Source organism: Salmo salar, chromosome 18 (genome assembly GCF_965601325.2).
Source record: "Salmo salar chromosome 18, fSalSal1, whole genome shotgun sequence".
NCBI lineage: Eukaryota > Metazoa > Chordata > Actinopteri > Salmoniformes > Salmonidae > Salmo > Salmo salar.
The window spans coordinates 28,612,697-28,630,237 of record NC_138308.1 but is presented as its reverse complement, the minus strand read 5'-3'; the positions used below and the strand labels follow the sequence as shown (position 1 = coordinate 28,630,237).

At 43.6% G+C, this 17,541-nt stretch overlaps 1 protein-coding gene across 1 annotated transcript; it reads right to left on the bottom strand.

Moving 5' to 3' along the window:
• Positions 1-513: 513 nt before the first annotated feature.
• LOC106577161 (small ribosomal subunit protein uS5m-like) lies at positions 514-6,374 on the bottom strand. The gene is made up of 3 exons (XM_014154974.3): positions 5,996-6,374; positions 3,001-4,005; positions 514-2,847 (listed from the first exon to the last, which is right to left on the bottom strand). Exons 2-3 carry the CDS (start codon positions 3,148-3,150, stop codon positions 2,623-2,625), a joined length of 375 nt encoding a protein of 124 aa, XP_014010449.2. The 5' UTR covers positions 3,151-4,005; positions 5,996-6,374; the 3' UTR covers positions 514-2,622.
• Between the last annotated feature and the right edge of the window lie 11,167 nt (positions 6,375-17,541).

The window sequence follows — 17,541 nt, the reverse complement described above, 5'->3', positions numbered from 1 at the left end:
TTTTTATTGAATTCCATTCCAAGGGTTGCTGCAGTGATGCTGAATCTCTTCTCTCCTTTAGTTCCTAATTTTGCTCAGTAGGAACATATTTGTTCATAAGCCAGAGATTTTAATCTTGAAAATTGTTTTTCATGCACAAATTTCTGTTGACTTGTGTTTTGAAAAGCAGATATTGTCTCCATCTCATGTAGGTGACATTCATTACATGGAATGTGTGTGTGTGTGTGTGTGTGTCTGTCACAGGCGGTTGGTGGCACCATAGTTGGGGAGTACGGGCTCATAGTAATGTCTGGAATGGTATTGTCTCTGTGTGTGTGTGTGTGTGTGTGTGTGTGTGTGTGTGTGTGTGTGTGTGTGTGTGTGTGTGTGTGTGTGTGTGTGTGTGTGTGTGTGTGTGTGTGTGTGTGTGTGTGTGTGTGTGTGTGAAGGCAGGTAGGGGAAGGGGTATCAGGAAGGGGAGAGAGTTCTTATGTACCAGGAACCAAAGAAGCGAAGGACCCTTGACAATCACTCTTGGATTGCACCTTATACGTTTCAAGTTTTAATGTCACGTGCACAAGTACAGTGAAATGCCTTTCTTGCAGTAATCAATGCAGTAATCAATAACAATGTAATACTAAAAATAACAGAAGGTGGAACAGAAAATAAAAAAAGGTAACAGACAAGATCCAATACATACCTTTCTTGGTCACATACCCAGTGCACTGTTTATAATAATTATAATATAAATAATAACATCCACTGTTTTTTTAGGGGGAATGTGCAAAAAGTCATCAATGTAAGGGAATTTCTTTTTCCCCCTCCCAACTTTTAATCTAATCCAATGACATGGTGCCATTTTCTTTAATTTTCATGTTGAAATCACATTAGTTGACAAGTCAAACAAATGTAAATCAAACCTTGACTTTGAAATGACATCTGGATAGAACCTCCACCCTAAATAGGAGTATATCTGATCCCTTTTAATCTTACAAGGATTTAAAGGTGAGAATGGTATAAGAAATGTGACATGAGGACATAACCGCTGGCCCAAGAAAGTTTATTCCCTTGGGAGAGCAGTTTGCATTCTTAAGAATGTTACATTCGTTGCAATACAATAAATCGAATGATACTTCATGAAAGATGAAAAACAAGGAACTTAAGCTACGAGATGTCATAACATATACAGTATATGTACAATATTATAGTCTCATGACTGACAAGAAAATCCACATTTTATCCATAATAAAGACAAACAATATAAGAAGCCTGAATATCAGGTGCTAATAGCACCCCCAAGTGGTGGAGAGGTCACATAACATATTACACCTGTCCTGCACCAAACAAAATATTCAGCTGAAAGTCTTTAAAGAACTACTTAGTTTGAATCCTACCATTAGTTCAACCACCAAGTTCAAGACCATATGAAGAGAACACTATTGAAATAAATACCTGTCTGGCTTAAGACAGACAGCACTGTTGGAAGGATCCCTTCTTTGGAGAGCTGTTCATGTGTGAATGAATGCTTCTTCAGACGACAAACTAGAGACTCCCTGCCAAGGGGTTTCCAAGTTGAGGTAAACAGCACACATAATTATTAATAACTCATAAGTTGACTAAAGGGGCTATTAAAATATGATAACTATTCACAATAAAGAGTCTGAAAATAGTCAAGGAGAGATAACATGGCAAGTCAGAGTACGGAAAAGTACGGCAGAAATGTATACTTTGAGTTTACAAAGTCATTCACTGTTAAAAGCTCTTGTGTTCTTTGATGCTATTTTCTTGCTGCATTGTTTCGTTTTCCTGCTGCAAAGTTTCGTTTTCATGATGCTTGCGGAAGGTGGTGACTATGTTAGTAGTTGCATACTGGAATGCAGGTGGAAATTAACTGAAAAGCTAAAACAGCAAGAGCCTCTGGAGCGAGCAGTGGACAGCTGCTGAGGAAATGATCACTATCACTATAACTGGCATCAAAGCACGACATGTCCTGACAGCTCCTTGAAAAGCAATAGAACACAACACAAGCCATTTTGGAGAGTTTACATTTTTTATAAGACAGCTCTCATTTTCAACAACGTCACATGAACAAGTGATTTTGAAACAACATTATTCTGACAGTACAAACAGACACACTCTATTGGTTGAGTTAAACTGTTTAGATATGAAGCTCTTTCGATGCATTTCACAACTTTTGGTGAAATACAAAGTAATGATGTTACATGCACACGAGAAACACTCTTTTCACGCCACTTCAATACAGCTATGACCGTAAATGAATTTTTCGTAGCAGGTTCGTAGAATTAACGTACCAGGTTAGGAGAATTAGGTTAAGGTTAGGAAAATGGGTAGGGTTAGCAAAAATGCTCACCTAACCGGCTACGAAAATCACTTCCGGTCGTAGCTGTATTGTAGTGGAGTGAAAAGAGTGTCTCATATGTCGTTTCCACTAGGGTGAGTCTCTTGATGAGGAGCTCCATGGAGCTCCAGTCTGAGAAGTCTCATGATGCCTGAGAGCAACGCTTCCTTCCCAGTCACACTCACCACCCAACAACCTGAACCCAGCCAAACATCTCTCCAACCCCACCGCTCCAGTTCATAGGGCCGGACTTCTGCTCTGTTCGCATTATCGTTGTGTTGCGGTCACCAGATGGTCCTCTTGATCCCGGCCCAGACTGAGCGTTTCATGCACTGAGTGGCACGGACGTCGTCCCAGGTGAGCCACGTGTTGGGGATCTCTTCCTCGGGTTTGGGGTCAGGATGCACTCCCTTCTTAGGGGTGGCCACGATGAGGGGCAGGGGCCCGACATCCGGCTGAAACTCTACCACATGGAGCTGCTTCTTTCCAGCCAGGGACTGGTGGGTCTCCTACAGAGAGAAGAGGAGAAGGTTAGTCTTAAGCAGTGTGTGTGTGTGTGTGTGTGTTTATGTTCAGAGCTCATGACCAAGTTTTTACAGGAAGATTCCCGGGGATTGGCCGAGAACCAGCAAGCAACCCTGACGATGCTGACAACGGCTCACCTGATTAGCCAGTCCGGTGAACAGAGCCCTGGTGATGTTGAGCAGGTTGACGGAGCCCTCTACCTTGGCGTACATGTCCTCTACACCAATCAGCTTACAGATGGTGATGACCGCGCGGTGACAGTGTAGTCCGTAACCTGACAGCGACATGTTAGACTAGCCAGACTAGCAGACAACCTCCAAGCCTATCAGTGTTAATGACTCTTCCATTGCAAACAAATGACACTCACAGAAGAAAATGAACTCATACACGGGGTAACATAATACCTTGCCGGTCCAGACTCACAAGGGACTCTAGTGTTACGTGTGAGGTCAAAGGTCCTCTGAGTTGATACTCCTCCTGAAGCTGGAAGCCCCTGTGTCTCTGACACTAGTACATTGGAGTTTCATTATCCTTTACATAACACACCTGAGACTGTTCTATGGTATGGTGAGACTATGTGAGACTGTTCACACGACAGGATGTAAATGAGAGAGAGATGTGGGTGTGAATAGATTTGTGTTCAATACTGTGTGTATGTGTTTGAGTAAATGTGTGAACCGTATCAGAGACTTTGTGTGTTTGAGTGTGTGTGTGTGGGGGGGGGGGGGTGTATAAGAGCAGTCTTTCTATGGTATGGTATGGTTTCTTAGTGCTGAGGGTTCAGTGCTCTGTCAGTTGAACTCTCATCAACCTGTTGCTCCTCTGGGTTGAGCACAGCTTGTTAGGGCAGCCATACACACACTCATTTATTTATTTATTTTTTACCTTTATTTAACTAAGAACAAATTCTTATTTTCAATGACAGCCTAGGAACAGTGCCTTGTTCAGGGGCAGAACGACAGATTTGTATAATTAAACACACCTTGTCATCTCGGGGATTTGAACTCGCAACCTTTCGGTTACTAGCCCAACGCTCTAACCACTAGGCTACCCTGCCGCCCCAAAATGCTCTACCACACCTCGGTGCTGTTTCTTCATGAGTAGGGTGGTCCTCTTGAAGGTGGAGTTGATATCATGGTAAACTGTTACAAAGGAAAAAAACATCCATGTCAACCCAGCTGTCAGTCATCAGCTCACCCCAGCCAGTATGACCCTTTCCCTCTGGCCAACAAAGTGCACTAAATAGGGAATAGGGGGACATTTTTTAATCTCTCCCGATGAGCCATGGGTGATGAGTCAGAACCTTGAGTGAGTGTGACTGAGTGGGTTAGTGACAGGAGTCAAAGAGCCAGCCTGTCCTGTGTTAGTCTGGGCCGGCATGGCACAAACACATCACCCACAGAACAGAACACTTACAGTAGCTGCAGGAGGTCCGGGCCTGTTAGGAACAGCCTCTTTCAGTGTGTGTGTGTGACTAACACAGAGACCAACTTACAGCAAGAGAATAAAACAAACTCCTACAGAGAGAAAAGTGTGCCTTTCATCTAGCAATATGCTGCAACCGCCCCTTTGCAGAAAACCTTTAACAAGAATATTACTGTTCACACATTTTGTTATGTGATCAATATTTAACTTATTTTGTGCAGTGCTGTAAATATGCAGTTTGATTAGTCTGTTGAGGGAATAGATTATATATTCTTTGAGCTCGCTCACTTAAAGTAAAGGGGTTTGCATAGAAAAAAGCCTGGTTCACTGCTCAGACAGTCAGAATAAACATAGGAAAAAGCCTTGTTCACTGCTCAGACAGTCAGAATAAACAGGAAAAAGCCTGGTTCACTGCTCAGACAGTCAGAATAAACATAGGAAAAAGCCTGGTTCACTGCTCAGACAGTCAGAATAAACATAGGAAAAAGCCTGGTTCGCTGTTCAGACAGTCAGAATAAACATAGGAAAAAGCCTGGTTCACTGTTCAGACAGTCAGAATAAACATAGGAAAAAGCCTTGTTCACTGCTCAGACAGTCAGAATAAACATAGGAAAAAGCCTTGTTCACTGCTCAGACAGTCAGAATAAACATAGGAAAAAGCCTGGTTCGCTGCTCAGACAGTCAGAATAAACATAGGAAAAAGCCTGGTTCGCTGTTCAGACAGTCAGAATAAACATAGGAAAACGCCTTGTTCACTGCTCAGACAGTCAGAATAAACATAGGAAAAAGCCTTGTTCACTGCTCAGACAGTCAGAATAAACATAGGAAAAAGCCTTGTTCACTGCTCAGACAGTCAGAATAAACATAGGAAAAATCCTGGTTCACTGCTCAGACAGTCAGAATAAACATAGGAAAAAGCCTGGTTCACTGCTCAGACAGTCAGAATAAACATAGGAAAAAGCCTGGTTCGCTGTTCAGACAGTCAGAATAAACATAGGAAAAAGCCTGGTTCACTGCTCAGACAGTCAGAATAAACATAGGAAAAAGCCTTGTTCACTGCTCAGACAGTCAGAATAAACATAGGAAAAAGCCTGGTTCACTGTTCAGACAGTCAGAATAAACATAGGAAAAAGCCTGGTTCACTGCTCAGACAGTCAGAATAAACATAGGAAAAAGCCTTGTTCACTGCTCAGACAGTCAGAATAAACATAGGAAAAAGCCTTGTTCACTGCTCAGACAGTCAGAATAAACATAGGAAAAAGCCTGGTTCACTGCTCAGACAGTCAGAATAAACATAGGAAAAAGCCTGGTTCACTGCTCAGACAGTCAGAATAAACATAGGAAAAAGCCTGGTTCACTGCTCAGACAGTCAGAATAAACATAGGAAAAAGCCTGGTTCACTGCTCAGACAGTCAGAATAAACATAGGAAAAAGCCTGGTTCACTGCTCAGACAGTCAGAATAAACATAGGAACAAGCCTGGTTCACTGCTCAGACAGTCAGAATAAACAGGAAAAAGTCTGGTTCACTGCTCAGACAGTCAGAATAAAAACCATGTTAGGGAAAACACATCCATGTTCTACAGGCCTATGTCCCAATGGGCCAAGAGGAGATGTAGGGGAAGGAGGATGAGGAGGAGAGAAAGACTCACACATTCTGATCTCACACAAACTCACACACGCAGAGACCCACACACACAGTGACTTACTGGTGTGGTCGTTGTATCTCTCAATGTAGTACAGAACTGCTCGGTTCTTGGCCTGTTGTAGGAAAAAGACCATTGTCAGTGTTCAACATTTCAACACAGTCTCTTCCATAATTAAACACATATACGCCGAGTGTACAAAACATTAGGAATACTTGCTCTTTCCATAATATAGACTGATCAGGTAAATCCAGGTGAAAGCTATGATCCCTTATTGATGTCACTTGTTAAATCCACTTCAATCAGTGTAGATGAAGGGGAGGAGACAGGTTGAAGAAGGATGCTGAGACAACAGACATGGATTGTGTATGAGTGCCATTCAGAGGGTGAATGGGCAAGACAAAATATAGAAGTGTCTTTGGACGGGGTATGGTAGTAGGTGACAGGTGCACCGGTTTGTGTCAACAACTGCATTGCTGGTGGGGTTTTAAATGCTCAACAGTGCTCCACCTAAAGGAAATCCAGCCAACTTGACACAACTGTCGGAAGCATTTGAGTCAACATGGGCCAGCATCCCTTTGGAACGCTTTTTACACCTTGTAGAGTCTATGCCCCAAATAATTGAGGCAGTTCTGTGGGCAAAAGGGTGTGCAACTCAGTATTAGGAAGGTGTTCCTAATGTTTGTTATACTCCGTGTGTGCTGATTGACCTCTTTTGGCCATCATGTTGAACACACTTTTCACCTGTAAATCAAACAACAAGAGCAACAACAGATTCCAACATAAACCAGGTCAATATAGTTTAGCAGATTCCAACATAAACCAGGTCAATATAGTTTAGCAGATTCCAACATAAACCAGGTCAATATAGTTTAGCAGATTCCAACATAAACCAGGTCAATATAGTTTAGCAGATTCCAACATAAACCAGGTCAATATAGTTTAGCAGATTCCAACATAAACCAGGTCAATATAGTTTAGCAGATTCCAACATAAACCAGGTCAATATAGTTTAGCAGATTCCAACATAAACCAGGTCAATATAGTTTAGCAGATTCCAACATAAACCAGGTCAATACAGTTTATCAGATTCCAACATAAACCAGGTCAATATACATAGTTTAGCAGATTCCAACATAAACCAGGTCAATATAGTTTTATCAGATTCCAACATGTCACGTCCTGACCAGCAGATGGAGCTGTTGTTGTAGTTTTGGGGTCAGGACGTGGCAGTCTTGTGTGTGTGATTGTTCTGTGTTGGTCTTGTGACTCCTGATCAGGAACAGCTGGGGATCGTTGTTCCTGATTGGGAGTCATATATGTAGGAGTATGTTTGTCACTTGGTTTTGTGGGTAGTTGTTTTTGCACTGCGTGTTGTGTGCCTGCAAAACTGTTCCTGTCGTATATATTGTTTGTATTGTTAAGTGGATGCTCTACTCCTTTATTTTTATTAAAGATGAGTATTCACATACCTGCTGCGCCTTGGTCCATTTTTACAGAAGACAGCCGTTACACAACATAAACCAGGTCAATATAGTTTAGCAGATTCCAACATAAACCAGGTCAATATAGTTTAGCAGATTCCAACATAAACCAGGTCAATATAGTTTTATCAGATTCCAACATAAACCAGGTCAATATAGTTTTATCAGATTCCAACATAAACCAGGTCAATACAGTTTAGCAGATTCCAACATAAACCAGGTCAATACAGTTTAGCAGATTCCAACATAAACCAGGTCAATACAGTTTAGCAGATTCCAACATAAACCAGGTCAATATAGTTTTATCAGATTCCAACATAAACCAGGTCAATACAGTTTATCAGATTCCAACATAAACCAGGTCAATATAGTTTTATCAGATTCCAACATAAACCAGGTCAATACAGTTTATCAGATTCCAACATAAACCAGGTCAATATAGTTTAGCAGATTCCAACATAAACCAGGTCAATATAGTTTAGCAGATTCCAACATAAACCAGGTCAATATAGTTTATCAGATTCCAACATAAACCAGGTCAATATACATAGTTTAGCAGATTCCAACATAAACCAGGTCAATATAGTTTTATCAGATTCCAACATAAACCAGGTCAATATAGTTTAGCAGATTCCAACATAAACCAGGTCAATATAGTTTATCAGATTCCAACATAAACCAGGTCAATATAGTTTTATCAGATTCCAACATAAACCAGGTCAATATAGTTTAGCAGATTCCAACATAAACCAGGTCAATACAGTTTAGCAGATTCCAACATAAACCAGGTCAATACAGTTTAGCAGATTCCAACATAAACCAGGTCAATACAGTTTAGCAGATTCCAACATAAACCAGGTCAATATAGTTTTATCAGATTCCAACATAAACCAGGTCAATACAGTTTATCAGATTCCAACATAAACCAGGTCAATATAGTTTTATCAGATTCCAACATAAACCAGGTCAATACAGTTTATCAGATTCCAACATAAACCAGGTCAATATAGTTTTATCAGATTCCAACATAAACCAGGTCAATACAGTTTAGCAGATTCCAACATAAACCAGGTCAATATAGTTTTATCAGATTCCAACATAAACCAGGTCAATACAGTTTAGCAGATTCCAACATAAACCAGGTCAATATAGTTTTATCAGATTCCAACATAAACCAGGTCAATATAGTTTAGCAGATTCCAACATAAACCAGGTCAATACAGTTTAGCAGATTCCAACATAAACCAGGTCAATATAGTTTTATCAGATTCCAACATAAACCAGGTCAATACAGTTTAGCAGATTCCAACATAAACCAGGTCAATATAGTTAAGCAGATTCCAACATAAACCAGGTCAATATAGTTTAGCAGATTCCAACATAAACCAGGTCAATATAGTTTAGCAGATTCCAACATAAACCAGGTCAATACAGTTTAGCAGATTCCAACATAAACCAGGTCAATATAGTTTAGCAAATTCCACAAGGGACAGCTTAGATTCAGCCCTAAAAAGGAAAGTCCGGCTAGAATCTCAAAACCGTCGACTTGGAGAAATGACTTCTAACAAGACCATATAAAAGGACCCATTACTGCCGACACTGCAGAGCAGAACATTGTGAAACAGCCCCTCTTTATGGGAGGCAGAAGGAGCCCGTTAACTCAGACATGCTATTATAAAGCAGAGAATGAGCCCTGGTGGAGAACTGAAGGGAGGAGGCAGGCCCCTGGTTCACTGCATTTGGTGATAATCTTCCCTTCCCTCCCTCTTCTCAGTTATTGCTTTCCTCCTAAATGTCCCATCAAATAAACTGACCAGAGACTATAGTCAAACGAACAAATGATCAATGGTTATCAAACAGAATGCAGGTAGCACCTTGTTAAACCTCAGGCTTTTTAAGAGTGATTGATCTTTCTTCAAGGCCTCAGTTGCCACTGTTTACACTTTGTGTCTGATGTTTGGACTGAGTAAAGTTCCTGCTGGTGTCTGGGGGGCGGTGTGTGTGTGTGTGTTTGCCCCTGGGGAGACAGCCCATCTCATCCCTCCTTGACACCCTCTCAAAATTTAAGATCTTTACAGCGGTCTGGATAGAGAGACAAATGCTGCCCTTCCCGTCCATTCACTCTGTTCCCCTCACGTCGGACAGATTTACGAGCTGCAGTGTGACCTGGGAGGCAGAAGAGGGCAGTGTGAGCATATGACAGGACCAGGGGACAAGACGAGGGTTAGCCATATGTACAGCACTGCTCTACACACATCCACACACCTGTAACACACACATACACACAAATTGACCTAGAACATACATTTTCACACAGACACACACTGCAATACACACACACACACACACACACACACACACACACACACACACACACACACACACACACACACACACACACACACACACACACACACACACACACACACACACACACACACACACACACAGCAAACATACTGAACCAATATCCTCTGATCTAGACCATCACTGCCACAGACCAGTGAGTTTGAGGATCAGAGAAGAGATGGGAAACAGACCCAGGCTACACAAAGTGACTGAAGATGTTATGTGAGCATTACTCTTAAGCAGCCGTGTCAGAGGCCATTTCCATCTGTGCAGCTACACGCATGACTGTGTGAGGAAGAGCAGAGTACTAAGAAACAAACTTTATGCTCTCTGGTGTACAGGGATGAGCAGTGTTCAACTTCTACTCTGTCCTTGTACTGCACTAATGTGAGTGGACACTGTTGTTCACCATGTCCATCAATATCAATCACTGTTCTTGAGGTAGACTCAGGTTGTAGGCCAGTATACAGTTGCCTCTGAAATACTTGTATTTAGTTGTGCAGCTGACTAGGTATCTGAAATACTTGTATTTAGTTGTGCAGCTGACCAGGTATCTGAAATACTTGTATTTAGTTGTACAGCTGACTAGGTATCTGAAATACTTGTATTTAGTTGTGCAGCTGACTAGGTATCTGAAATACTTGTATTTAGTTGTGCAGCTGACTAGGTATCTGAAATACTTGTATTTAGTTGTGCAGCTGACCAGGTATCTGAAATACTTGTATTTAGTTGTACAGCTGACTAGGTATCTGAAATACTTGTATTTAGTTGTGCAGCTGACTAGGTATCTGAAATACTTGTATTTAGTTGTGCAGCTGACTAGGTATCTGAAATACTTGTATTTAGTTGTGCAGCTGACTAGGTATCTGAAATACTTGTATTTAGTTGTGCAGCTGACTAGGTATCTGAAATACTTGTATTTAGTTGTGCAGCTGACTAGGCATCTGAAATACTTGTATTTAGTTGTGCAGCTGACTAGGCATCTGAAATACTTGTATTTAGTTGTGCAGCTGACTAGGCATCTGAAATACTTGTATTTAGTTGTGCAGCTGACTAGGCATCTGAAATACTTGTATTTAGTTGTGCAGCTGACGAGGTGTCCACCTTTCAGTTCCATTATTTGGTTTTTCAAATAACCAAATGAAAGTACTTATTTTGGACTGTGCATTTTGAAACTACTAAAATACACTATTTTAAATACCAGATACTCAAATACACATGGAATTAAATCCAGTCTGACTGTGACAATCGTCCACCTGCGCTCCCTCCATCCAGAAAGTGGGAGTGTCTAAGTGGGAATGGGACTTGTCCCCGTGCTAGTTTCAGTGAAAATGATAAAGCAGAAACCCAGGCAGGGATTTGGTGCTGAGAGAACATCAAAGGAAAGAGCTGCCCTGAGCTCAGAGAGCAGCAATAGTTACGTAACTAACACAAACACACACAGCGAGAGAGACAGCAGGGGATATTTTTTCTGCCAGGGCTAACACCAGTGAGGACCAGAACCTAAGGCAGGGATCATGAACCTAAAGAACTTCCCTTTGCCCTCCTGCGTGCGCACACACACACGCACACGCACGCACACGCACGCACACGCAAGCACACACACACACACGCACACACACGCACACACACTTTTATCCATCCATCTCTTTGGGTAGATGTTTCTGCCTTCTCAGCATCCTCAGTCTAAAATGGCTCCATTCCTGACTACAGCTGAGTGCAAACCTCTGAAGCTGTAGCCATACACAGCCTCTGAACTGTCTTCAGATAGAGCTGTAGGAGAGGCCCAACCCAGTACAGGGAGAGGGATGAAAGAGTGGAAAGACAGGTGGGAAAAAATTATCTTTATGAGACATGGCTAAAGAGAGACAAGTGAGAGGACACAGAGAGAGAGGAGGACACAGAGAGAGAGGAGGACACAGAGAGAGAGGAGGACACAGAGAGAGAGGAGGACACAGAGAGAGAGGAGGACACGGAGAGAGAGGAGGACATGGAGAGGCCGATACATAAGTGAGAGGATGAGAGGGGGAGAAAGAGAGAGGGAGGAGATTGATAGCAGTAAAGAGAGAGCGGGAGACAGCAGAGAGTGAGGGAGAGAGAGAGGGTAGGTGAGAGAAATAGAGAGGGATAAAGAGGGAGGGAGAGAGAGCAGAATAGAGCGGGATAAAGAGAGGGAGGGAGAGAGAGGGTAGGAGAGAGAGAAATAAAGTGGGATAAAGAGAGGGAGGGAGAGAGCTGGACTCCCACATGAAGGCTGTTGCAGTAATGGTAGCATACAGAGCCAACTGTTCAGACTGATTGGCACAGCAGAGGGACAGAATTATCAGCACCAACTACCCCCCCAGAACATACACCAGGACCAGGACAGAACAGACAGCAGGACCAAGATGGGACAGACAGTAGGACCAGGACAGGACAGTAGGACCAGGACAGGAACAACAGACAGTAGGGCCTGGACAGGACATGGAACAACAGACAGTAGGACCAGGACACAACAGACAGTAGGACCAGGACAGGACTCAACAGACAGTAGGACCAGGACAGGACTCAACAGTAGGACCAGGACAGGACACAACAGACAGTAGGACCAGGACACAACAGACAGTAGGACAAGGACACAACAGACAGTAGGACCAGTACAGGACACAACAGACAGTAGGACCATGACACAACAGACAGTAGGACCAGGACACAACAGACAGTAGGACCAGGACACAACAGACAGTAGGACCAGGACACAACAGACAGTAGGACCAGGACACAACAGACAGTAGGACCAGGACACAACAGACAGTAGGACCAGGACAGGACTCAACAGACAGTAGGACCAGGACAGGACACAACAGACAGTAGGACCAGGACAGGACTCAACAGTAGGACCAGGACAGGACACAACAGACAGTAGGACCAGGACACAACAGACAGTAGGACCAGGACACAACAGACAGTAGGACCAGTACAGGACACAACAGACAGTAGGACCATGACACAACAGACAGTAGGACCAGGACACAACAGACAGTAGGACCAGGACACAACAGACAGTAGGACCAGGACACAACAGACAGTAGGACCAGGACAGGACTCAACAGACAGTAGGACCAGGACAGGACACAACAGACAGTAGGACCAGGACAGGACTCAACAGTAGGACCAGGACAGGACACAACAGACAGTAGTACCAGGACACAACAGACAGTAGGACCAGGACACAACAGACAGTAGGACCAGTACAGGACACAACAGACAGTAGGACCATGACACAACAGACAGTAGGACCAGGACACAACAGACAGTAGGACCAGGACACAACAGACAGTAGGACCATGACACAACAGACAGTAGGACCAGGACACAACAGACAGCAGGACCAGGACAGGACACAACAGACAGCAGGACCAAGACTCATAGACAGTAGGACCAGGACACAACAGAGAGTAGGACCAGTACAGGACACAACAGAGAGTAGGACCAGTACAGGACACAACAGACAGTAGGACCAGGACACAACAGACAGTAGGACCAGGACACAACAGACAGTAGGAACAGTACAGGACACAACAGACAGTAGGACCAGGACACAACAGACAGTAGGAAACAGTACAGGACACAACAGACAGCAGGACCAGGACACAACAGACAGTAGGACCAGGACACAACAGAGAGTAGGACCAGGACACAATAGACAGTAGGACCAGGACACAACAGACAGTAGGACCAGTACAGGACACAACAGACAGTAGGACCAGGACAGGACACAACAGACAGTAGGAAACAGTACAGGACACAACAGACAGTAGGAAACAGTACAGGACACAACAGACAGTAGGACCAGTACAGGACTCAACAGACAGTGGGACCAGGACACAACAGACAGTAGGACCAGGACACAACAGACAGTAGTACCAGGACACAACAGACAGTTAAACCAGTACACAACAGACAGTAGGACCAGTACACAACAGACAGTAGGACCAGGACTCATAGACAGTAGGACCAGGACACAACAGAGAGTAGGACCAGGACACAACAGACAGTAGGACCAGGACAGGACTCAACAGACAGTAGGACCAGGTCAGGACTCAACAGACAGTAGGACCAGGACAGGACTCAACAGACAGTAGGACCAGGACACAACAGACAGCAGGACCAGGACACAACAGACAGTAGGACCAGGACACAACAGAGAGTAGGACCAGTACCGGACACAACAGACAGTAGGACCAGGACTCAACAGACAGTAGGACCAGTACAGGACACAACAGACAGTAGGACCAGGACTCAACAGACAGTAGGACCAGGATTCAACAGACAGCAGGACCAGGACACAACAGACAGTAGGACCAGGACACAACAGACAGTAGGACCAGGACTCATAGACAGTAGGACCAGGACACAACAGACAGCAGGACCAGGACACAACAGACAGTAGGACCAGGACTCATAGACAGTAGGACCAGAACACAACAGACAGTAGGACCAGTACAGGACACAACAGACAGTAGGACCAGGACACAAAAGTACAGCTGGAGAGAACAGATGTAGAGCTTGTACTGGTCCAACAGAACTCTGCTCCTAAATCAACAACACTGACTCCAGAAGAGAAGTTTCCCTTTGGGGATCAGTAGAGTATATTATTATTCATTCATGTGTTCATTCATTCTGCTCCTAAACTCTGTAACAGTAAACCCAGACCTGCTGCTAACTCAGCCTGTACTGAACCCATCACTGCTCCTGTGTGTGTGTGTGTGTGTGTGTGTGTGTGTGTGTGTGTGTGTGTGTGTGTGTGTGTGTGTGTGTGTGTGTGTGTGTGTGTGTGTGTGTGTGTGTGTGTGTGTGTGTGTGTGAAAGAGGAGAATACATTAAAAGATGGCTGAAACCTATACCCATCATACAGTATTATGACTCCATTCAGAAGAAACCATAACAGCTGGGTATTAAACAATAGAAATATGACTCCAAGGACAATGTGTTGAGACCCCCAGAGAGAGAGACAGAAGGAGAGAAAGAAAGAGAGAGTAGAGTCAGACTAAGAGAGCTCCAGTTGCATGCTAATGGAATTGGCAGCACCGTGAAGCCACTTCGCCATTATATTCTTGTTACCATTTGCTGCATATTGCCAAGTCTCTCGCTCAGCTGCAGAGAACAGCACAGAAACATCCACATGCATGATATGTTTTTCTATTCACCCGAATACAATTATGAACAAGCATTGTGTCCTGAACCCTCATACAGAGTTAACTCGAGTTAGCGGGTGCGCCGGCAAATCGCTTCTCCACGGATTTGTTTAAAAGCTAACTATTAAAAGATGAAAAAATACACCAGTCTGAACTTAAACAACTAAAACCAGGTAGAACATGTGTAGAATGATAAATGATACATAACTAAAATCTACTGAACAAAAATATAAAATGCAAAATGCAACAATTTCAAAGATTTTACCGAGTTCATAGAAGGAAATCAGTCAATTGAAATAAATAAATTAGGCCCTAATCCAGCGGTAAGCAACCCTGGTCCTGGAGTGCCACAGGCACTTCATGTTTTTGATTTAACCAACCTGGAAGACCCGTGGGCTGAATTTAGGCAATCGTTGAACTGATCAATTAGGTCAGCTGGCCAGGTGTGGTGCCTAGTTGGAACAAAATCCTGCAGTACCTGCGACACTCCAGGAACAGGATTGCCTACCCCTCCCCTAATCTATGGATTTCACATGATTAGGCATGGGTGCAGCCATGGGTGAAGAACCGCAGGTGAAGAAGATGGATGTGGAGGTCCTGGGCTGGCATGATTACATGTGGTCCGCAGTTGGACGTACTGCCAAATTCTCTAAAACAACGTTGGAGGCAGCTTATGGTAGAGAAATTAACAAATTATCTAGCAACAGCTCTGGTGGACATTCCTGCAATCAGCATGCCAATTGCGCACTCCCTCAAAACTTGTGTCGTGTGACAAACCTGCACATTTTAGAGTGGCCTTTTTTTGTCTTCAGCACAAGGTGCACCTGTGTGACTAAAATGGCGTCGGAGCAGAATGCAGATGTTTTACGTGCCCCCAACCGATTGTGTTTTTTTGTTTGTTGATCTGCGTTGTTTGTAACTTATTTTTGACTATTTTTGTACATAATGTTTCCGCTATCGTCTCTTATGACTGAAAATAACTTCTAGACATCAGGAATGCGATTACTCACCACGGACTAGCAGAAGCCTTTTTCTTCTTTCACGACTCTGACGAGCCAGAGGAAATATGGCTCCCTCAGGAACAGGCCCGACCCCTGTGATCTGCGTGAAGAGGAGGTGGAGAAAAAGAGACCGGAGGGCAGGCTGCCTTCTGAGGAGTAGGAGGTGATCAAATAAACCCCCACTCCCCTCAATTCTGCTCGCAAACATGTAATCTTTGGACAATAAAATGGACGAGTTATTGGGAAGATTAAACAACCAACAGGACATTAAAAACTGTAACATCTTATGCTTCACGAAGTCGTGGCTGAACAACGACAATATCAACATACAGCTGGCTGGTTATACGATGTACCGGCAGGATATAGAACAGCGGCGTCTGATAAGACAAGGGGCGGCGGTCTATGTATTTTTGTAAACAACAGCTGGTGCAATATATCTAAGGAAGTCTCGAGCCATTGCTCACCTGAGGTAGTTTCTCATGATAAGCTGCAGACCACATTACCTACCGAGAGAGATTTCATCTATATTATTCGTAGCTGTTTACCTACCACCACAGTCAGAGGCTGGCACTAAGATAACATTGAATGAGCTGTATTCCTCCATAAGCAAACAAGAAAACGCTCACCCAGAGGCGGCGCTCCTAGTAGCCGGGGACTTTAATGCAGGGAAAATTAAGTTTTACCAAAGTTTTACCAAATTTCTACCAGCATGTTAAATGTGCAACCAGATGGAAAATAACTTTGGACCATCTATACTCCACACACAGAGATGCATACAAAGCTCTCCCTCGCCCTCCATTTGGCAAATCTGACCATAATTCTATCCTCTTGATTCCTGCTTACAAGCAAAAACTAAGCAGGAAGCACCAGTGACTAGATCAATAAAAAAGTGGTCAGATGAAGCAGATGCTAAGCTACAGGACTGTTTTGCTAGCATAGACTGGAATATGTTCCGGGATTCCTCCAATGGCATTGAGGAGTACACCACTTCTGTCATTGGCTTCATCAATAAGTGCATCGATGACGTTGTCCCCACAGTGACCGTACGTACATACCCCAACCAGAAACCATGGATTACAGGCAGCATCAGCACTGAGCTAAAGGCTAGAGCTGCCGCTTTTAAGGAGCAGGACTCTAACCCGGAAGCTTATAAGAAATCCCGCTATGCCCTCCGACGAACCATCAAAAAAGTGTCAATACAGGACTAAGATCGAGTCGTACTACACCGGCTCTGACGCTCGTCGGATGTGGCAGGGCCTGCAAACCATTACAGACTACAAAGGGAAGCACAGCCAAAAGCTGCCCAGTGACATGAGCCTACCGGACGAGCTAAACAATTTTTTACTGCCCCTCTTTAATTACTTGTAACTTTTATCTCTTATTCCTATCCGTATGTTTTGAAACTGCACTGTCGGCTGGGGCTTGTAAGTAAGCATTTCACTGTAACCTGTTGTATTCGGCGCATGTGACTAATAACATTTGATTTGTAATGATCAAGCTGTTTAAATCAGCTTCTTGGCAAAGGAGAAATGCTCACTAACAAGGATGTAAACACAGAAATAAGCTTTTTGCGCGTATGGACCATTTCTGGTATCTTT

Coding starts and splice junctions, on each gene's coding strand:
- LOC106577161 (XM_014154974.3), bottom strand. CDS start 3,150: ATGTCGCTGTCAGGTTACGGACTACACTGTCACCGCGCGGTCATCACC. Junction 2,848..3,000: donor TCACCGGACTGGCTAATCAG/GTGAGCCGTTGT, acceptor TTCTCTCTGTAG/GAGACCCACCAGTCCCTGGC.